This window comes from Rousettus aegyptiacus, unplaced genomic scaffold (assembly GCF_014176215.1).
Source record: "Rousettus aegyptiacus isolate mRouAeg1 unplaced genomic scaffold, mRouAeg1.p scaffold_m13_p_8, whole genome shotgun sequence".
Taxonomy (NCBI): domain Eukaryota; kingdom Metazoa; phylum Chordata; class Mammalia; order Chiroptera; family Pteropodidae; genus Rousettus; species Rousettus aegyptiacus.
Genome location: NW_023416311.1, coordinates 105,067,115 through 105,088,923, shown reverse-complemented (window position 1 = coordinate 105,088,923; position 21,809 = coordinate 105,067,115). Strand labels below are relative to the sequence as shown.

The following is a 21,809-nucleotide window of genomic DNA, read 5'->3' as shown; positions in this document are numbered from 1 at the left end:
ATTCCCCGGCAGCATTGCATCATCAGAAGTTTCAAACCTGCAGCAACGCTGAAAGCATCTTGAGTGGATAGCTGCAAGTCAGGCGTTTGAAGGAAACTGAACTAGATGAGTGTATTATTGAACAGAACTTCTGCATAAGCTGTAACCGTGCACGAGGTCTCCGTGGAGGTCCCGTGCCGAGAGAAGAAGCCAGTTCCGGGCTGAGGGCAGAGTGGCCTGGCACCTGGGAATGACCTTGACTGGTGCAGCGAGGCCCGCCCTGGCAGCAGAGGTGTGCGCATGGGACACGAGGACGTCCTCAAAAAGGGTTCCCCTCCCCTCAAGTAAAACGCAATCCTGCGTCCCCCCTTCACGGAGTGAAAGTAAGGTCCTCGGAACTCTGATGCGCGGAAGGAGGTCACAGCTGCCAGCAGTTTTCCTGTTCCCAAGAGAGCAGCCGCAGGACTAGGCCGACTTCGTTCCATTTTTTAATTGTTTTCCAATCGTACTGAAGCTGTTTCCATGACCTTAATAGGGAAGAGAGAGAAACGTGGATGTCGTGAGTTAGGATCTCTCCATCACGGCCGCTGCTTCGAACCCCATCCAGGGTTCTCGCTGAGAACTTAAATCTGATTGTGGGGACGTGGGGTTAGTGGTCTTACTAAAGGAAGCGGCCTTCCCCGTGAGGCTGCGGCTCCCAGCGGGGGGCTCTGGGCACCCCGCCGCGCCCCTCTGTCTCTGTGGGCGACCCCGTGGTGCTGTCCACTTGTGGTTCCGGGCGCGAATCTTGCGGTTAAAACGGGCTGAGGATGAAGTTTGGCAGATGTCACGCTTTCTGGAGCTGTGCCCGCCACTCTCTCTCTCCCATGCCTTGTCTCCAGGGCAGGCTGGGCGGGACCCAGTGAGGAGCCGAGACCTCCACGTTCGCAGTTTTACCGGGAGCCGGTGTCGACGGCCGCAGCTTTTGCTGTTTTTGTCATTAGGTGCAGCCATAGGACAGTCTCTCTGTGTGAAGAGGGTTCCACAGCAAATGTTGCTAGAGCTACATTTTTATAACACAAAGAATTAAAGCGACTCGATTTTACTCCACCTTAAAATCTCCACCGTTTACTATTAAAAAAAAAAAAAGCCATCTAGAGCGACACTGTTCAGCGCGGTAGCCATTTACCACCTGTGGCTTTTGAAGTTCCTTCAAGTTAATTAAAACGTATTAATAAAATAATTTAAAAATAGAGTGCCATTAAAATTCACACCCTCAGTCGCTCACCTTCCGGAGGCTCAGCCGCAGCCTGGGCCAGTGGCTGGTGCGTGGGACGTCACCGCAGAGAGTCAGGATGACGGCAGTGTTCGGAGTGAACCATAAATCCGCTCCCCTTATTTTGTCTGTGACTTCAAGGGCCTCTAATCTGATAATAGCCAAAAATAAAGTAACGACCAACATGACCAACATTCACGTAGTTCCCTAACATTTACGAAGCTCTTTAACATGGAATCTCATTTCGTCTTTAAATCAGGGAGGTGAAGTAAAGAGGGGTTGGTGGCCTTGTCCTTATGTTCTTTCTGGGGAGCGATTTGCCCATATTCCCAATTATTAATATTCTCACCAAATTTCAGTGCCCCTAAGTTATGGAAGTAACATTTACTGTAAACATGACTTATTGTCTGGATAATTTTATCGTAAGTCTGGGTTGAAATTCAGAGGAAAAGAATAATAAGAAAATGCTTCGGTATTGCCTGTCGAATTTCTGAGGCAAATAATACACATCTGATTGTTCCTCTTTTAATATGTTGTTTCACTTTATTAAAAGTATAAGCTGAATTCTTGGTTTATAATACAACAAAAGCAAGATCCTCATGGAATAGAAAGGAATTGGAGTAAAGAAATATGTAAATAGTCAAAGGTATTCATAGAAACAGGTGTAAGGTACTTAGAGCGATCTCTTAGAGTGATCATTTTGGTTCGAATCGAACCTGTCCTCCCCAGCTTACCTGGTTGGAGCTGGCAGAGCTGGGCTCACAGTCATGATGCCTCATCCGTCCTGCGATTTCCCTGGGCAGCCAGGGGAGCCCATGTCCCTGAGAGGCACAGGAGAAGGGAGTGTGTTGGTTAAGACTTAGAGTAGAAATTATGGAAATGTGTTTTCTAGAAATGAAATCAGAAAACGAGGAAATTAGAAATAAGAAAGAAAAGAACCCTGAAGTTCGAAGTCACTTACAGATTTTACACGTGTATCTAAAATCCAACCAGTCTTAATTTTTCCAAAGAGGAGAAGATGCCTCTGGATAAGTATTTTAAAAAGTTCACATTCTAGGAGGTTTCTGTCGCTTTGTCTCCTCATCCGGGCTAACCACCTGTGCCCAGCTGCCAGTCCACCACCAGGTGGTGGCGGGGAGAGGTGGGTGGGGTGAGGTTCACCAGCTGTGTGGATGCCAGCTCTGGGTGGTGGGAGGCCAACAGGCCAGAGAGCCGAGCTGCCCCCAGATCAGCAGCCCCTGCTCTCAGCAGGTAGAGGTTAGTGGCATAAATCCTTGTGAAACTAAATCTGCTGAGTAATGATTCAAGCTCCCCCTTCAAAGCGTATCTGCTAGTCACTTTCCCCTCATCTGCTTGGCCCGGTTTTGCAGACCAGCCAACCTAGACCCCTTTCATCTCACAGTCAGCCACCCTCTTAAACAGTCGCTGATCTGCTGTGCATGGAGGCCGCAGCCCTGACGCCGGCTCCTGACCTGCGTTTGGCGAGAAGCACTCTCCTGTCTTGACCCCCAGCCTGGCCCGATGCCGTGCGCTCACGTGTTTTGGTCTGCTTAGCGTTTAAAGCACCAGGCACCGCCTTGGCTCTTCGGATCTCACTGGAGTACAGCGGCCACCGTCTGCTGCTGTCATTTGTGAGGTGTGGGACTCTGCTAAGAGAGTCCCTCGGGGCTGCCGTCCCAGACTGCACTGTCGAAGGTGGGCGTAGGGAGCATGCGTCCGGTGGAATGCCGCAGAGTGGTCAGGAGATTTTAGGCAACACACCAGCGTCTCCTCTCCCATGTTCGTAATGCACATTATTGTATTAAAAGTTCCTAAGAGGTTCCCGTGGACTGGATCCTGGACTTGACCCCAGCTTGCCCGTGCTTTGTGGAAGACCGGCTAAGCGCCCTCTTCCTTGGCTCTCTGAGTGCGACCGCTGCTCTGGCGGCATTGGCTGCTGAGCCTCTGGCCGTTCAGCCTTTTAGAAAGCATTCAAGCTCACCCTCTGGAATCCAGGGCTTCGGTCACATCAAGACAAAGATTACGCAGGAGTCAGTCCCTGCTAGACCGTGGCCGGGTTTATTTCTGTCACTGGGATGTGTTAGCCTCAGAAGATTAAATGTGCAGAATCCTTCCACAAGATTCCCTTGTGGCCAGCTGTCCTTCCCTATGTGTTTAGAGCCCAGCTCCATTTTTTCAGGTGAATGTAATCATACCCTCTCAGGATATGTTAAATTACAAGTAAGCTACTTTTACTACCGGCATATGTAAAACTTCTTGAATATTTCTCTACTTTGCTTTAAAAATTGGAATTAAAATAAACATTTTAATAGTCACTATGATGCATTGATACATTAGTCTGTCACTTCTGCGTTTGTGAGATATTATATAACTAAAACGTGTCTTCGCCTTGGTATATTAGAAACATTTTAACCTCTTAAAAGGATGTCGTAACCTTGTTCGGGGTGTAGTGGCCAGTGTGTAGAAGCAATTAATGGCTGACATGACCTGATCATTTATTAATGATGGTTAACCTCAGTCAATTCATATTTGAAAAGTTTACAGTAACTTAATAATTGGTGTTAAATGCAGTAATGTGAGAGAGTAAAGATGAAGACTACTTAGCATCGTACAGCCTGGCACATTCATAGAACACGTGTGGGGGGGGGGATGGGGCGTAGAGTGATTTATTACCGTTTCTGTACTCCCGATGACGTTAGGAAGACCCTGTACCGGGGCCGGTGAGGATGTTTCCCGTGCTCATGTAGGTTTAGTCATGTCTGAAGCCGTCAGAAACCAAATGCTCTCAGATGACACCTAGTGCCATACAAATTGGTTTCGAGCCCTCAGGTTTGCATAGAGATATTTTCCTGAGCCAACATGTTAATAATGAAGGGATTTTTGTAAACGATTGTTGCTTCGGTGATTTGTCTGTTTCGTTCCTAAACGTGGTGTGAGTGCCCGAGAGGTTGTCCTCATTTTTAGGAGAATCAGCTTGTTCCCTCTGTGTCAGGTCGGTTACCCCGTTTCCAGTAGTCACCCCCTCGTTCCTTGCTCAGTAGAGAGATAACAAGGAACCGGAGTAAGAGAGGTGAAGCCCAGGGAAATGCGTCCATGCCTATTTGACTTAATGGAATCAGCGTCTTTAATTGGGTGTCGTGCCGCTGGCCGTTGGTGCTTAGCTGTGTGATGGGTGCTGATAGGCTGTCGCTAGGGAGCCTGGCAGTGGTTCCTCAGGCAGTGGCGAATCCTGGAGAAGCGGAGGTAGCCGTGGGGAAAACTGAGGTGAGACTGGAGTGCAGGCCGCAGCCGGGGGCGGTGGCCCGCAGCCGACACTCCTCATTCACTGCGGGGAAGGGAAGGCCTGCGGGACGGGCTGCCTCCCTCAGCCTCCCCTCGGCCCGGGGGCCACAGCGAGGCGTTCTGGGCCTTGGTGTTCTTCTGATCGCATGCGTCCGTGCTTTTGAAAGGGTAGAAAAATGGGCCCTTCGCTCTTCCTGTGTTAGGTCAATGACTTCAGATACCTCACCATTAGCATTTTAGTGTCGGAGGGAAGCAGGGAGGCCACAGGCAGCTCCCCGAGACGCTGCACGCTGCACCCGGCGGTGTGTGGCTTGCTGAGTCTGAGCGGAGCAGGTGGACCAGGCCTCTGTGCCCTGTGCGGCTAAGAGGACAGGGCAGTTGGAAACGTGAATTCAAACGTGGAATGGAAAATTTGCCAGGACGCCCAGAACAGATGCGGCAAGGCAGAGTCGCTCCAGGTGCACGGCCAGACGTGGTCCAGAGTCACATGACGCTGTCGCTTCAGCTGCAGGCGCCTGAGCCCAGCCCCAGTTGAACCTAAACTCAGGTGGCGTCCAGGAATCCAGTTTGAGAACCCAAAGGAAAGCTGTTTGAGACATTCAGCCACGCCACGTTCTTAGAATCTCTCTCCACCACTGTTATTTCTAAACCATGTTACAAAACCTCCACTTTTATGAATTGCCATTGATAAACATGGTCTGTCTGTCTTTTTTTGTAACCTTCCAAGTACATGAGCAACGTGGATTCGTGGTGCAAAGCCTGCGGCGAGGTGGACCTCCCCTCGGAGCTGCAGGACCTGGAGGACGCCATCCACCACCACCAGGGCGTCTACGAGCACGTCACCCTGGCGTATTCCGAGGTGAGTGGCCCACGCTGCTTCCGACGCTAAGCCACGTTGCTGTAATGTCATGGTCCAGAACGCTGGGGAAAAAACGGAAGTGTTAGCTAGCCTGGAACAAACTTATGATTCTGAACTAAATGATGGTTTCATTGTAACTTTTGAACCCGAGTGGGGGGTAAAAGTGGGTGAAACAGGATGAGGGGCAGCGAGCCAGCTTTTCATGGCCCTGTGGCGTTTGCCTGACTCTGATCCGGTCAATTAAACGAAGTCAGCCTATTCGCCTACATGTTTGCACACTGTTCAGTCTAGTCAGACCCCGTGGAATCTTCCCGAGTGAGATTGCCTAGAAGGAGCAGGCCCGAGGCAGCCTTGCGTTCTGCGTTGCAGGGCACACGTTGATTCTTCAAGCTCGTAAACGTACTCGCTGTTTCCAAAACCTCCGTGTCACGTTCTCTTATTTGAGGGTGACTTATTTCTTTAACATGTCCCTGTATTGTTTTCTGCCACCTTCTTCTGTGCCAGGCTTTGTCGTAAGGACTTTCCGTAACCCATTATTTGATGCTCACAACTCCGGGGCACGTGCCGTGACTCACCCGCCGTTACGCACGAGGCATCGAAGGCGCAGTGACGGGCTGGCCCGTGCCCGGGGGGAGCTGCAGGAGGCGGGGCGGGGACGCGAGCCCAGGCAGGCCTTGTCACATCACGCACCAGACACAGGGATGCCGACAGCTCCAGGCGGGGCCAGGCGGGTCCCTCTCGTCCATGTCTTGGAGTCTCGTCTGCCCTTACAACACCGGTTAAGGTCCTGGGGGCGAGCAGGGAGTGGGTAGGACTGCTGTGCGGGCCGCCTCCATTCTCCTCTACTGGTCAGCGTCTGCGAGGATTATTGCTGGGCGACCGCAGTGAGAAACGTTTCCAGCCACTCAGAGGTCTGGGCGCGGTGGGGCCACACCCCCTCCCACGGGAGCTCGCACCTACCTGCCTGTCGCTCTGGCCACCTTTTTGCCTAACACGATCCCTTTTTCTTTCGAGCACTGTTTCATGTTGTCCGTGGAATCAAAAAATAGCCCTCCCTCATCATGCTTCTTAATTTCGCATCCAATGCTCATCAGGTAATTAGGTTATCTAGTTCATTAGAAACTATATAAGAGGTAGCTTTTTTTATACTAAAAATAAAAATTTAACAGATCTATAATTTTTTATTGCACTGATTCATGGGGATTTCATGAGTTTCAAAAAAGCGTTCAGCTCTTCCCCCTGCTAGGGTACCGTCTCTGCGTTGTCTCACCTTGACCTGTGACACACGGCGAATGCCCCCATTATCCGTGGCCGCCTAATGCGGCCTTCACGCCTCTTCCTGAAGATTTTCTGGGGAGCTGCTCTTCGATCACGGGCCGCCGTGGGAGTGAGTAGTTCGTGCACATGGGGGTTCGCGGGAGCTGCCGCAGTCTCTGCCTGCTCGGCCCGAGCCGGCCAGTGCCACCTCCGGCCCCGCCGGCCTGTTCAGTCTGCCTCTTGCCCTGGACACTTCTAGCAGAGTACAGAATTTTCTTTCTGTTATTCCTACAGCCTAGAAAAGTGGGGCGTCTCGACAAGGAAACGTACGTTCACCTGTGGTGCAGTTTCATTTGATTTTCAATTGGCACTAAGAAGTTAATTTGACGGCAGTGAAACGGCTTCCCAGGTCGGGGTGTTAAACCACAGTTTTTATCCTAAAACGCGTTCGCAACTGAACCGGAAATTAAAGGAGACAGTACTTTGAACTGGATGAACAGAAAAGACTTTGCATAGAGCAAAGCGCATTGTTTTTGCCTTTTAAATTATTCAAATTTTTAAAGAGTTTCAGGCTACAGGAAGGTGTTAGAACAGAGAGTTCCCAAGCTCCCTCGACCCAGATTGCCTGGTGTTTCGTATTTTACTACGTTCGCTCCGCCCTCTCCCTCCCTCCCCCTCTCCGGTCCTCATGTCAGCACCGGTGCCAGACCGTCCTGCCCATCACCTCACGCGCACCCCCCGGCCTTGCCCAGCCGGCCCCGGGCGCTGTCCAGCGGGCGCATCCCCGTGCCGGGCGCATCTCGGCGGCCTCCTTCACAGCGGGGCGTTCTTTACCCTTTCTCCGCCCATGTCTTTGACGGTCTTAGGGACTCTAGGCCCTTCATTCTGTACGGTGACCCTCAGCCTTCCTGCCCACCCGGTTTTCCCCGTGGGCTGACCGGGGTCGAATGTCACAGCAGGGGCACGGGACACAGACTCCTCCCGCAGCTGGTGACGTTCACCTTGACCACTCGATGAGGTTGGTGTCGGCAAGGTTCCTCCCACGCGAGGTCACCGTTGTGAAGTTTGTCTTCGGCGAGCGTTTCGTGGGGAAGTATGCCGATGTCGCACGATGTCTGCTCCTCGTCAGACTTCTTTCCACGGCCTTAGCGTCCACTGGCGATGCCTGCCCCCATCAGCGCCACTGCGATGGGCACGCACTTCTGTCATTCCTTCTGTGGTGATGAGGTGACCTTTTCTACCATAAGGAAGAGCTTTATTTTCCCATTCATTCATTCATTCATGCATTCACTCGTTCGTTATTTCAGTATAAATTTACGAAATCTTATCAAATTCAATGGGTTATAATCCAGCACTCCATTTCGATCCCTAAGGTGTCCACATGTGGCCATTGGGAGCCCGTGTGTGTACGTGTATATGATACATCCTTATTTGAGTATTACTTTCTAGCATAATAAGATGTTCTCAGGCTCTGGTTCTTCCCCTGCCTCATCCCTGAGATGAGCCTTTTCACCAAGACGTTCTGGTTCCTTGTGCTGCCGTGTGGTGTTTAGGAACCAAGATATGGGGGCTAAAGAGTGCTCGTTTGCTTGTGGGATGTCCACGCTGCGAGGCGCTCTGAGCAGACTGCATCGGGATGTCTGTCGATAGGCGTCTGTCCATCCCCAGCTACTACTGTACCTGTCGGTGTCCGTCTCTTTTAATCCTGCGTGTCTTCGTGCTGATTTCCATTTCTAATCCAATACCTCAGGGTTCCCCAGCGTTCCCCACTCTGTTTGTAAATTCCTTCTCAAGCCGCAAGGAAGCCGGGTCCCTTGCTCACGGTACTGACCGACTTGTGTGCTTCGTGCGTTTGTTCAGTCTTCTCAACCGCCCAGCCTTCCCGTCTAGCCTCTCTGCACTGCACCCCAACTTTCTTAGAAAGCCCAGCGCCTCCCCTTGCTTGGCACCTCCACCCCTCACCGCCTCTGACCACGGCACCATTTTCTCCAAGCCGGGAGCGGAGAGGGAAGAAGGGTGGGAAGGGAAGGCCCACTCCTGTTTTTCACTCGATCCTCTTCTTTCCTGACTCAGTGTGGCGTTCTGCCTCGAGTGTGCCAGTTAAAAGTGCAGCTTCTCATGCTCAGCCCCAGAGATGATGAATCGCCATTTTCAGTGGGCTTCCCTTAGTGACCGATGGGACATTTTACACACCTCACTGGGAGATGCTCCTTACGCTAAGGGCTGTGGGCCTGCTCTGGAGAACTCATCCTACAGAAGTTTACCGAGCCCCTGCTGCGGCTGCAGGGTCGTCGAGGAGGAGGAATTTTGTAAGCGAGGCTTGCTCTTCCTTTTTCTTTTTATCCATCCCTTCCTCCCACAGTTTTTGTGTTTAAATCGTGTCTGTAGTTTCTAGTCTCTGATGGCTTACGTTTGCAGTGAGAAACCTTTCCAGCACTTTTTTTCCAAGACACAAACATCTGCTTTTCTGTGTTTTAATTAGACTTGTTCCTGTTTGTGTTTCAGCAGCAGGAGTATACCTGTGCCTCGTAAACATTGTCTTGTTTCAGCTTGCCAGGTGTGGGGCTCATGTTGTCTGAGGTAGTTGATCGCAGGAGGGTGAGGCAAGATAAACATGTGGGATGAGCCCTGGTTTTAGAAACAGCACGTAGAATGCCCATTTTTAACACCTAAAGGAAGCAAACTCATCAGCTACTTTCTCAACAGACTAAATTCATACAAACGATTATCTTAGCATGCCCGGGCCATCCTATACACCTAAACGCCAGGTACTTGAACTGCGAGTAAGACTGAGTGTGAGTGAGTGTCCCCGCACCTGCCGGAGGTCCCGGCCGTCGCGGCCATGGGCAGCAGTTCTCGGAGGAGAAAGGTGAATTGTGGTGCGTTGGCTTTGGCCTGCACCGATCCAGTGTGACCTCGGGGGTTTCGTTTCTGCTTCCGTTTCTCAATTTAACAAAGGTGCTGACTTACTGGGCCCTTCCACAGGCCCTCGTGAAGTGACCGGTTACCTGCCTGCAAAGCTGGTCCAGCTCCTTTTTAAATGGGCGATGGCGTGATTAGTATCAGTTAGCAGGTGAGAAAAACAAGCAGCAAAATGAGTCACCTCGATAGTAAACCTACTAAAACCACGTATGTGATGTGTGTGGAAGCTGGCCTGCCTCGCTACAGAGTAACTCTATAAAGCAGTTGTTTCAAAGCTCTGTTAAGGATTGCAGCATTGCTGAGGATACACAGGACGCTGGAGTCCACTTTTGGCACAGCACCAGAGCCAACAGATGGTGCCCAGTCTCTCTCCCGCCCCGCAGACTCAGCTTGAGGCCTTGCAAGGCCTTGATACATAGGAGCCAAAACGGTCAAGCCCAAGTGGCATCTACAGGACACGCAAGTTCTCTGCACGCATCTCACTTAAGTCGCTGGGCTGCCCCAACAGGCTCCTGTTTCGGTCTTGTTTGGGTTTTTCCTTTCTGATCATCCCAGGTAGAGGTGTCGGAGAGGCAAATGTAGATAGATTGATCTGGTTTTGAGTAAGAAACCTGATAACTGAAAGAAATAGGATTGGTCTCTAGAAGCTGATTTCTAAGAACTCTGCCCAGAGAAGGAACAGTTGCAGAGGGCAGCCAAACTATGGAGGCAGGGATGGTGTAGCCCTCTTAACGGCAGGTGCGGCCTCCTTCCTCTGAGACCAGGCGGTCACCCGTCTGGGGGAGGAGTGGCAGAATGAGCTGGGTACGCACATGCCGACCCTCTGTCACGTTCCTGCTTCGTAGGAACCTTGATTTGAGAACAGTAACACAAGAGCTAGAAAGGTCAGTGGCGGCTGCCCAGGCTTAGCGTGGAGGTGCTCCGCGGGCCGTGGCAAGGCCAGCCCTGCAGAGCTGACGATGTTGGTTTGGGTCAGTGCGAATAGGGTAATTCATTTCATAGAAGTTTTGGAGAAGGGCTGCCGTTTCTTTATGGCGGGCTGAGTGTAGTCACTTGTAGCTATGCCTCGATTTTGTGTATTTGAAGTATATCTTGGGAAGAACCTACTACTTTCAGACCTACGTCACCACATTTGGACCTAGTCGATACATCATGGGTCATATTTGGTCTTTGGGTGGTGGTTTTTGCGATCGTAAGCACTAATCTCCAGCTGTTATTCTCTTAGCTCAGAGCAACATTCTTTCTTTGTGCAGCTGAAGAATATTCTTGCCAGAGACTCTTAGCGCTCATCCGAGTTGTGGAGAACACAGACCTCAGGTACCGGAATGAGAATAGGCAAGTGTCTGTGACGTTTTCAGGGCGGCACCCAGGAATCCAAGTGACAGATCTCACCTGCTGTTGTCATTAAAAGTAAACATTCAAGAACCAGACCATTGTTATAGATTTTAAACAGTTAATTTTTCTCTTAAATATTAGGAACAAACCCACCTTTGATATGGTAAACTTTTAAACTTTGATTTTTTTCCTTTGGTTAGACTTGCATTTCTTTTAACTCATTTAAGTATTCGAGCATATGAGTTCATATGTTTATAAAATGTTAATCTTTGTAAAATGTAACTTCCATTGCCATTCAAGTCCCCAGGCATTTTATTTCAAGAACAAAGAGCAGGATAAAAAAGTGACACAGTTTGAGCTGTTTAAAAATTACAGTGGAAGTTCTGCTTTTTGATGATAAAGGTTGATTTACAGTTTCAGCTATTGTTCCCCTGTGGGACGGGGTTTGACTGCCTAAAAGCTACAAACATTTTTAGACAAAACATATAACTTAAGCAGATTAATTCACCCGGTCCTAAGAAATTCAAAGCTACATCATATACTTTTCACTCTCTTAATGATTTTCTTCTGGCTATTCTGTACCATTTTAAAAAAATCTTTATTTCCAAACAATGGGACAGTAGTCCTCATAAAATCCATATTCTCCCCCTACATAATACTACTATACTTACAAAGACAAAGGCATTTTGCTAAAATTACTAAAATGCACATATATGTCCTTTATGTGCTTGAATAATACCTTTTAGGTTGACAAATCTAAGAAAGCTAGACTGAAATAAAATGGGATTATTTCTGAAAAGTTCCCTGGAGAAAAGCGATATCTGAGCCTGCCTTTCGGAGTTGCATGCTGTCGGGTCGTAGTGGATGCGAGAGGTGTTTTCTTGCCCAGAATCTTTATGCTACTTTGCTGCCACAGTCTCTACCTAGGAATAATACCTGCTCTCAGTCTCTGCCACACAGTTACAAAGACATCCGAGGAAAAGCATGATCGTGGTAATATTCCGGCTGAGGTTATTTATTCCTTCTCAGTAGTAAAATATGAGTGATGTTACATAAACACCTTTGGAGACTTGGTGAGGGCTGAGGACCCATTTGTCATCTTGTAGTGCTGGCTTAACATCCAAAACAATGACTGAAGATACAGGTTTGCTTCCTGCCAGTGAAGAGTCCCGGTGCTGGCATGCCAGGGCTGACGCGGTAGCTCTGGCAGTAAGAGGATTGTTGGATCCCTTTGTCCTTTTGCTTTGCCTCTTTTATAGCAGGTGGGCTGCCATCCTTAAGGCTGCTTCAAGGTCATCGATAACTGCTGAAGCACCAGCCATCTCCACCAAGTTCTTGGCATTAGTGAGGAGAAAGAGGCCGGGGGAATGAGCGTGCTCAGCCTCCTAAACACTTACTTTCCGGGAAGCCCCCTTCAGCATTTTTTACTTCTATATACTGGATACTTCTACTTGTAAGCAAAGCCGAGAACTAAGTTTTACAGCTGGGGTATTACTGTTCCTGAGCGTAGGGGTTCGGCTATCAAGGAGAGGCTGGTGGACTATGAGGAGGCAGCTGTCAGTTTCTGCCACACCCTCGAATCTATATTTATCTGACACATGTTCACCAGACCATATGCTCTGGTGTACATTTCCTGACTTCTGTATATTTTAAGGAGTAAGACATAGAGATGTTCATAAGGAATCCTTTCGAGGCTCTGCACACAATACATGCGTGAGTCGGAGTACTGGTTCTCAGTCCTAAGAGATGCTGCACCCCCATCGCCTCACGAAAGCTTATGATGCCTGCTGCAATAAAACGGCTGGATAACAATGTATCCTCACGTAAAGTTTACATACGTACGTCTATATAAATTACATATCTGCTACATAGAAGTTAGAGACAAAGGGTGATTGTGATAAAATGCGTTTCAGTTTGTAAATGCCCAAGTTACATGCGCACTGGAAGAGAAAACATCAGATATCAGATGCTGACCATGTATGTAAAACCATCATGAGTGTGGCAGCTACGGATGCAGATCGGGCGTGCGGATTGGTGCCTCGCACTGAGCATGGAATCGTCGTGCTGATATTTTGAAAAAGCAACTCCTGTAAAGTTCTTGCCTTGATTAACATGGTAATTACCTTCCCGGAAAAATCAGTGTATGTTATAAATAGGCAAGAAAAAAAAACAACTGTATGTTTACATGTTAAATAGAGCCTTGCTGAGATAATTACAAAAAAAAGCAGGACATTTATTTTGAGGTATTATCCTGCCTCTCCGAATCCGTCACAGTGAGTCCCGCCCGCAGGCCACTCACTGCCCCCCCTCCTCGCTGTCACCGAATCAGACACGCCCACTCAAGTTGCAGGAACTCCTGGGGCAACTCCCTGCCTTCGAAGACTTACATTCCCATTCTTTTTGTTTTCACACATGCCTGACCCGGGCTCAGTGGTCCAGGTGGTTCTTTTTTTTACCTATTTTGTTTGGTTTCGTCTGCTTGGCTTGTTTCCACTTAAATTTGGCCATCTTGGTGTGGTAGATCCATTTTAATCTATGAAGGCGGATAGCCAGCCTTCCTAACGAACAGTCAGCGCTTTCAACAAAGATCGCGAAAGCAGCTCTTGGGGGAAAATGTTACATTCCAGCACGACTTAACGCGGCACGAGGATTAAAGGAAGAGATTAGACAATTCCACACCCTCTCGCTCACTGCCAGAGCGGGGTTGCTAGAAGCTTCTGGCGCTAGCCCGTGCCTCCTTACCCGGAGGGCCAGCCCCTGAGCCCTGGTCTACAACAAGGCTCCTGTTCGCTCCTCCTCTGGGTGGAAAGCCGAGGTTCTGAGGTTCAGAAGCGTCTGAGCACTGAGATCTCGGTGCCGAGGCCTTAAGCCCTGGAATCACACAGCCCAGTGACTGGACGGGTCACGCGCCCTTTTTATTGTCTGATCAGGGCGTGTATTTTTCCACCACGTCTGGCATAAACATTCCTAAATCTTAATCTCTTAAAATGGAAAATCCATAATGCTTTTCTTTCCATATTTCTTCTCCCTCTTCTTTGGTTAGTCTGAGCACTTTCATTTAATTGCTCTTCGATTGTTAACTGCCATAATATGAACTGACATCTCTTTTTAAAGATGAGGATGCTTTAATTAACATTACTTTTTTTAAGTTAATGAACCAAATAAAATGGCATTTAAATTTTTCTTTTTCTTTTGTGAAGTAATGTTGTATCCAACTATGTCAGAGTGTTTATGGACATATTCCCTGCCTGGTTCTGGATTGCTGATTTTTTTTAAAACTGAGATTTTAAGATTCAGCATTAAAATTTGCTCCACTGTGATTGTTGTATTCTAATGTAATATCTCAAGAGAAAATAATTACTTTTAAAATTTAATTCACAGATATCCCAGCAGTGCAATTTTGTACTTGCTGACATGTCATTTAAGGCAAAATGCTGTGTTTATTCATTAAGAGTAGCATCGACTACAGTGTTTTATGATAACGAATGTTCTTTTAGCCACATTTGCTTTCGAGGTGTTGTTGGATCACTAACTGTTGGATTCGACTTTAATGTTATTTTGTTCTTTATAAAATATGGCTCTGAGCGTAGAACCGCGGTCTGTGATTGTGAGTGTGTGAGTGTGTGCGCGTGTGAGTGTGCGTACATGCGCGTGTGCGCGCCCACGTGTCTCTGCAGCGTGGCCGGGGCGACCTCTCGTTCATAACCGCTCGTCCGTTTTCTGGGCAGGTGAGCCAGGACGGGAAGTCGCTCCTCGACAAGCTCCAGCGGCCCTTGACTCCTGGCAGCTCCGATTCCCTCACGGCCTCCGCCAACTACTCCAAGGCCGTGCACCACGTCCTCGACGTCATCCACGAGGTGCTGCACCACCAGCGGCAGCTCGAGAACATCTGGCAGCACCGCAAGGTCCGGCTGCACCAGAGGCTGCAGCTCTGTGTTTTCCAGCAGGACGTTCAGCAGGTGGGTCCCGGGCAGCGCTCGTCCGGCGGGGGGCGATCTGCAGGTGGAGTCCGGGGGCGCGCCCGTCCCACCGCCGGGCTTCTCTGTGCTGCTGGAGAGGGTGAAAGCCACTCACTAGCTCGTGCGCAGGGAACGCGTCAGACGATCCTGGGCCCTGACTGGAGACTGAGTTTTCTTCTTGAAGCAGGTCATGGATTTACGTACGAGAGTAATGCCGGCGGCGCGTACGCTGGGGTGTTCGTATAATGTGGGCTCTGTCTGCTGTCCGATGACTCCAGCATGAGCTAATCACGCCTCTCTTTCCAAGTGGTAGGTGGTGCAGTCCGTGGAGCACAGTAGGTCCGTATAGACAGCTGTCTGAGTAGTGAAAAGTGGCTCTTCATTCGTAAGCAGTTGGCGTCCCTTTGGCTATTGTTGTTGTTACAAGAATAAGAGTAAAAACCCAGGCCCCATACTGTGTGTCTCCTTATGGGGTAAGGGAGTTTGTCCTGCGACCAGGGCCTTAAGGATTAAAACTGGGAGCATATAAAACATGATACAGTTTTAACGATAAGTAAGATAATAGTTGTGTCCTTGCGCTAAAAGAAAGGGAAGAACAAGGGAGTGACTGAGGCATCACCTTGGGGGGTGAGGAGATCTGGGGGTGCAGGGGTGCTCCTGGCCACGAGGCAGCTGACGTGAAGCCGCAGCGCTGGGTCTGGAACGAGGCCACGCTTCCCCCGGTCGGCCAGGAGCCCAGGTGCGTTGTCCAGACACGTAGGAACTCAGCTTTCCCTCTCCCCTACCCCCCAGCCTCGTAGGGAGGCGAGTGGGTTTTCTGCTGAGTGGGCTGAGGCTGTGGAAAGTCGGGCCCCGTTCTGATAAACACACAGGTTCTCCCTGGTTATTGACCATTATTCCTCACGCAGCGGATCTGGTGAGTTCAGAATACTTTTCATTGTGCCATAATTTTTAATTTTCACACACATTTTGATTCTACTTCTGGTTTTTGCGTTCTCTGAACATTGCATATACAGAGTGCTTTAGGAACGATGATTTTGACGTGATTCATGCTTCTCTGCAATGTTGTTTTAGTCAAAGGAGTTAATTGCCAGAGAAAGAACATAAAGCAAGGAGCGAGAGGCGGGCAGGGTCAAAAAGCCCAGGAGTTACTGTGAGACCCGAAGTCCTAAGGTTGAAAGCGTGAGTACTAGGTTTCCGTAAGTGTCCAAAAACTTTCACAAACCGTGAACTGTTGGTAGTTTAAATCATTAAAGGGTGTAAATTATCAGGGTAATTATTAAAGGGTTTTCCTGCCCACCTTTGTCCTTTGATCAAGGGTCTACCACCTATCCCTGGACGACACACATCCCGAACTTGTGTCTGAAGCAGCAGCTGGAGCTCCCCCTTAAAACTGCGCCCCGTGGCCCCTTGGGGCCCCGTTCACTGGGCCGTTTATGTCTGGCAGGCGTGAGAAAGGAGGAGCCTGTGGGAATGGGCTGCGAGGCGCAGCCTTCTCATTTAGTGCCAAATGCTTAATGCGTTTGAATTGGAAGATAGCAAACATCCAGTTTTGTATGTACAAAGGTAATGATGACAATCAGGAGGCCAGTTCTTTAAGCTCGCTTTTTTCCCCAAGAATGGCGGTTGGGTGGATGTCTGCAGGAGAAGGTGTTTGCAGTGCACATTGCATACAGGGCCCTGTTAGTCCACGGAAAACAGGTGTTTGCTCTTTAAGGGAAACGTTTTGTTGATTAGGTGATCAAAAATGGTTTAGACTTGTAATGCAAACTGGAAATTGTTCTGTAGGCTAGACTTGGGAAGCAAGGAGCAAAGTTGATAAGATGAAGCAAAGCAAACACGACCTCAAAGGAATCTATGCGAACCAAGAATGTGTTTCTGAAACTCAAGAAATTGCAACACGCGGAAATGTTTGCCGTATCGAGCATGAAGCAGGAGAGGTTAGCTGAGAATAAATGAGGAAAAAAATAGGAAAACTTTAGAAAGACATCAGCAGAAGATAAACGTGTAAATACAAAAATATAATAAGCCAACTGGAGACTCCGCAAGCGGTTTTGGTTTGGTTGTTTTGGGCGACGATACGGCATCTGTCGGTGAGGAACGCGGCTCACCACGCAGCAGGTTCGGGATGAGGACGTTCCTGTGAGAACAGCCCTTCAGCAGTGCGTGCACGCGTCGGAAAAACGAAAGGTGCGCGGCTGTGAACCGTGTCCCCCTGCTGTGGGGGGCACGGGGTGGGGGCGGCTGTGAGCCGTGTCCCCCTGCTGTGGGGGGCACGGGGTGGGGGCGGCTGTGAGCCGTGTCCCCCTGCTGTGGGGGGCACGGGGTGGGTGCATGGCGATTCGGCTTTTAAAACGCTAGTAATTTTGCTTTAGTGGTGAATTTTTCCATACCAAGCAAAGGCAGTGTCATGATTTCTGTGCGGAGGCTGTTTCGGGTGGGAGCCAGGCGCTGTGGTCTGGGGACGGGTAAAGCTACTTCCCGTAGCACTCAGCACTTGTCCAGATCAAAGGATGGGGTTGGGGGCGGGGGTGGCGAAATTCGCCCAAACGCGCATGCTAGCTACTTAACCACTGTTAACATAAAACCAGGACCGTGTCATGTTTTTTAGTGATCAGATAGTCCACATGGCCCGTCACCTTGTTTTCTGCTAGAGCCTCCCCCAGTGGACGTTTGGTTGAATTAATGGACCCTTGGGTTACTGTTAGGCGGTGCTTTTCAGTTTAGAGTATGCTCTCATTTAGCAAAACAAGATCGTTTATAGGAGAGGCTGTAAGTGATCCACGTCAGGAAGCCATTGACTCCCTTTCCCGCGCACCCGTTCAGTCACGTGCCTCTTGAAAGGGTGGGATCTAGTTAGCCCCGCACGTCGGGTGAGGTGAATGAGCCTTGGGAATCCGCACTGTGTGGGCTGACTCCCCCAAAACAAGCTCAGGCAGGGAGAGCACCTAGAAAAGCCCTCAGCTTCCCTGCTGGTGTGTCGTCTGCACCGAGTTATCTCTCGAAGAACTTTCTCCAGGTTGCTGTTGTGCCATTAACTAACATTCTGGAAAGATGGTCAAGCACATTCAGCCCGTTCTAGGTTCTTTTCATTCACACTTCACTCCGCACCCCCGCCCCCAAATATCTTAATGTGTGACATTCCGGAAGGAGCAAAGGTAAATATGTTGAGTAGCTCAAAGTTCCTTTGCTCAAGGAATTGTGATCTAGTAAGAGTAGATGATTTAATAGTCTAGTAAATTAGACCCGAACACACTCAGGTTTATCATTTATGGCTTTGGCTATTGTCACGTGTAACTGTCCTAAAGCATCTGTTCGTCATGCCTACCAAGGCGCTACCCAGAATGGGGTACCCTCGTCTGTCACCTGCCTCCCTTGTGCCTGCACTCTGAGGGGACAGCTCTGTGCTTCAGCAACTCGTGCAGGTTTGGGGGCTCCTGGGAGCTTTGTCTGTATTCTTCTCAAACTTTAAGGGCCTAGTGTACAAGGACATATAGAGGCCTGTGGTAGAGGTGCACACAACACCAGGGAAGTCTTCGTGGGAGAGGCAGGGTGTGAGCCAGCCTCTGAAGGGTGAGTAGAAGGTCAGGGTCAGCAGGTTGAGGGGCGGGCAGCAGGACGTGCAAGCAGAGCAGAGACACCACAGGGCAGGGCCCGTCCAGGGAGCAGCCTCCGTGGGCAGAACGGAGACATGGGGAGGCACGAGCTGGCGCTGGAAAGGCGACCTCCACAATGGAGGCTTGGGCCTGGCCTCTGTAAGACTTAGGACAGCATCGCAGGAACACAGTGAACCGCGACTGAGTGCCGCGCATTGGTGCCAGGGCCCGGAGTGACTTGTGAATGGCTCCGAGGGCCAGGCGAGGGCACATCTGTGTGGCACCCGGCTCAGCCCGGTGCTCGGCGGGTGCTCACGAGTGTGTCCTTCCTCTGCTTTCCCCATCGCAGCACGTTGAGTCCAGACCGTGAAGGGCCTGCAGGCAGGGCATTTTGACGCGACGCCGCGGGCAGCTGGGCGAGGGTGGCAGTGTGCGACAGACCCCACTTGGCTCAGAGAGGTTGCATCCGTTACACTGGGTGCAGCGCAATGAGCCGGGCTGGAGGCGAGGGAGCTGGCATTGCCGTCGTGGACGCCCACGCGCGTCACGGAGAGGCCTCGGCAGAAGCGCGAGGTCCACGGGGGCAGCCGTCTGTGGTTTCATTCCCTGGTGTTTCCCAGGTGTCTGGGATCATAGATGATCAGTATTTGTTGAGTGAATAAACAAAAGTTAAGCATTCCCTAATTGTGCGAAAAGTTTCTTCATTTATTCCGGAACGGAGGAGGGTTGGCCTTATACTGGAATCAAGTAATGCACCTAGGAGATCTGCCTGAGGAACTTTGATCGAAACTGGGGGGTTTAGGGGGGCTGAGGAAGGAAGGGATAATTTTGGTGCATGAGAATTTTGCAAGTGTGATGAGATCTTTTATCCCGGTGGAAGCCGAAAGGGCTGGGAAAGGGATGGCTCCCTCTCTCCCCAAAGCAGATGCAACACGAGAATGCAGGGTGTGTGAGCGGCGCCGTGAGCCAGAAGCACCGGAAGCAGGAGCCCAGGGTCTGAGGGAGATCAGAAGTGACCAGAAAACTGAGGCCGTCAAGCCCTCGAGGACACACATGCTCCAGAGGCAGGGTGACCGGGAGTGGGCAGAGCCAAGAACAAACCCAAGCCGCTTGGGACCCCTTCTTACTGAGTGTCATCCACATTGCCAGGCCCCCCAAGAGGGAAGTGCCAGGGGATTAGGGGGGCAGGGAAGATGCCATGCATGCACCTGTACACATATATGGTCCATCAAGCAGACGTAATCTGTAATAACTTTAGTTTCCCAGATAATGTTACCTGGACCTATGAAGATTTTCCTTAGATAACTTCCTTTTACATTTATTTCCAAACTGAGAATGATAAAAATATTTTTTTTCACTCGATGGTGTCATTTTATTTTTTAAATGGCCGAGTTATAAATCCCGCTACTTTGCAGTAATTTCATAGTTTTTAATGAGTTATCTGCAGTCACATTGTGACAGCTCCATACTGGGGATTGACAGATAATCCTTAGAACAGATTTATCATATTTTGTCTTTAGGTCAATAATAAATGTTTGAAAAGTACCTAAATATACCATTTTGAGCCATTTCATTCCACCAGGAAAATACAGGGATTTTTCCTCCCTTAAAAAAAAAAAAAAAAAACTTAAATACCAAAATAACTACATTTGAATAAATAATGTTACAGTGATGACATTTTAAAAAACTCAGTCAGGCCAAAGCGCACTTTCTGTTGGCCCAGCTGCTCAGCCCTGCTCCCCATAGGACACCCTGGAGAGGCCAGTGGTTTTATCCTGGAGGAGTGCAGCTGGGTGTGGCCGAGGCCGCGGGGGGGCCCCCTGCTTCTCATCCTCTCCCCTTGTTTCCTCTCCTCTCACTTTTATTTTGTGTGGGAGAAAAGTCAGTCTCAGTGGTGGAGTCAGTCCTGAAAGGTCGAGGGGAATGAGATGAATAATTTGTCAAAGTTGAGAAAATTACTAAAAGAATGAACTTGTGTTGGCAGAGTGACAGTTTTGCTGGGCTTTCATGGGAGTAGCCAACGCGAAACTGTTCACATGAATAATAACCTGCCGACTTTTCTTCTTTTCTCTCTCTCCCTTCCCAAGCTTTTTTGTTTTCCTTACATTTCACGTGCTTATGTATTTAAAACCGGGGCACTAAACAGGAGGACTGGCGATTCACATATTTTGAGGAGGGAGATGGGTGAATGGATGGATCGTGTAACATGTTAAAAGCCTGTTCACCCCTTTCGGAGCCCTTCATTGGTTCGACCTGTTCCCGTCAAGCCAGGAAGGGGCATGAGGTGACATTCCACGTGCTCGTGTTCGTTAAGCAGAAGCAGCCCTCGCAGTGCAGGGCATTTAGGTTCTGTATCATACATTCGCTGGAGGGCTTGCGTTTTTCGATAGCTCCTTTTCCCAAGTGAGCATTAGGCTTAGCATACTTTGGAATCTTCTAGAAAACGTTTTAAAAAAGATTTTTCCATACTAAGAATAATTATATATATATTTTTAGAACGAAACTTAATTTTACTTTTGAAGTACAGTGAATGAAGAAACAGAGAGCTCTAGGCTCCAGCGGAGAGAGAGAAAGAAATGCAGGGGCCGGGGCGGGAACTGTCATCACTGTCAGCGGCCGTGAGTGACGGACCCCCCTCGCCCCTCAGATGTGCATCGACTTTATGTCCGTTTCTTTTCGCTGCACGAGTTACGCCGTGCACATCGCAGAACGCAGAACCCCTGCGACCGTGTCAGGCCAAGCCCCTCGTTTTCCGGGCGGTAAAACCAAGCCTCGAAAGAGTCACGTGACTCGGCCGAGGCTCCCAGAAGTCTTGTGGGTTTTTAACTGCGTCACCGTTGTTGACCTGAGGGAGAAGCTTCACGTGGGAGCTAATCAGTAAAATTGAATTGACCTGTTTCTTAAACACTTACGTGGGGCTTTTGGGGTGAGGCAAGGAAAGGCCCTTCTTAAAAGCTGCAGTTGGGCGCCCACCCGTCACTGTTGAGGGAAAACATCTACTTAAGGAGACCGAGAGGCTGGCTCCAGGGCTGAAATACACTCCGAGCTTTTGGGATGAAAAGCGTCCGGCAGCCTAAGGTAGGATGGGTATACGGAGTCTAGTAATTGAAACTCAGCGTATTCCTTCATTTGTGATTTTAAACTTTGTGGATATATTAATAGTATGGTATTGGATATCGTCACAGCAACGCTAAGGACCAGACGTTAATAAAAATTAACAGTCCCTGCACGGAGGCCTCCTTTTTGGTCACCTGTTTACACTTAGCAAATTCGAAGGGACATTGCTTGGTGGATCAGTCATTCTTTGTTATAATGACTAAAATACCATTAATTCGATGATCAGGAGGCCTCTGATTAACTGTTTC

The 21,809-nt window shown here is 49.4% G+C and overlaps 1 protein-coding gene and 1 long non-coding RNA gene across 3 annotated transcripts in view; both read left to right on the top strand.

Moving 5' to 3' along the window:
* Positions 1-21,809, top strand: part of TRIO (trio Rho guanine nucleotide exchange factor) — a 300,662-nt gene that overhangs the window by 123,985 nt on the left and 154,868 nt on the right. For both annotated transcript variants that reach the window (XR_004952348.1, XM_016152143.2), the window contains exons 8-9: positions 5,244-5,375; positions 14,618-14,848. Coding sequence is in view for 1 of the 2 variants with exons in the window: in XM_016152143.2 (XP_016007629.2) it covers positions 5,244-5,375; positions 14,618-14,848 (363 nt within the window). In the remaining variant the exon portion in view is untranslated. The remainder of the gene's footprint in view (positions 1-5,243; positions 5,376-14,617; positions 14,849-21,809) is intronic.
* On the top strand, positions 14,859-20,070 carry LOC118606399. The gene is made up of 2 exons (XR_004952349.1): positions 14,859-16,030; positions 16,637-20,070. It is a non-coding gene; the product is annotated as an uncharacterized LOC118606399 (long non-coding RNA).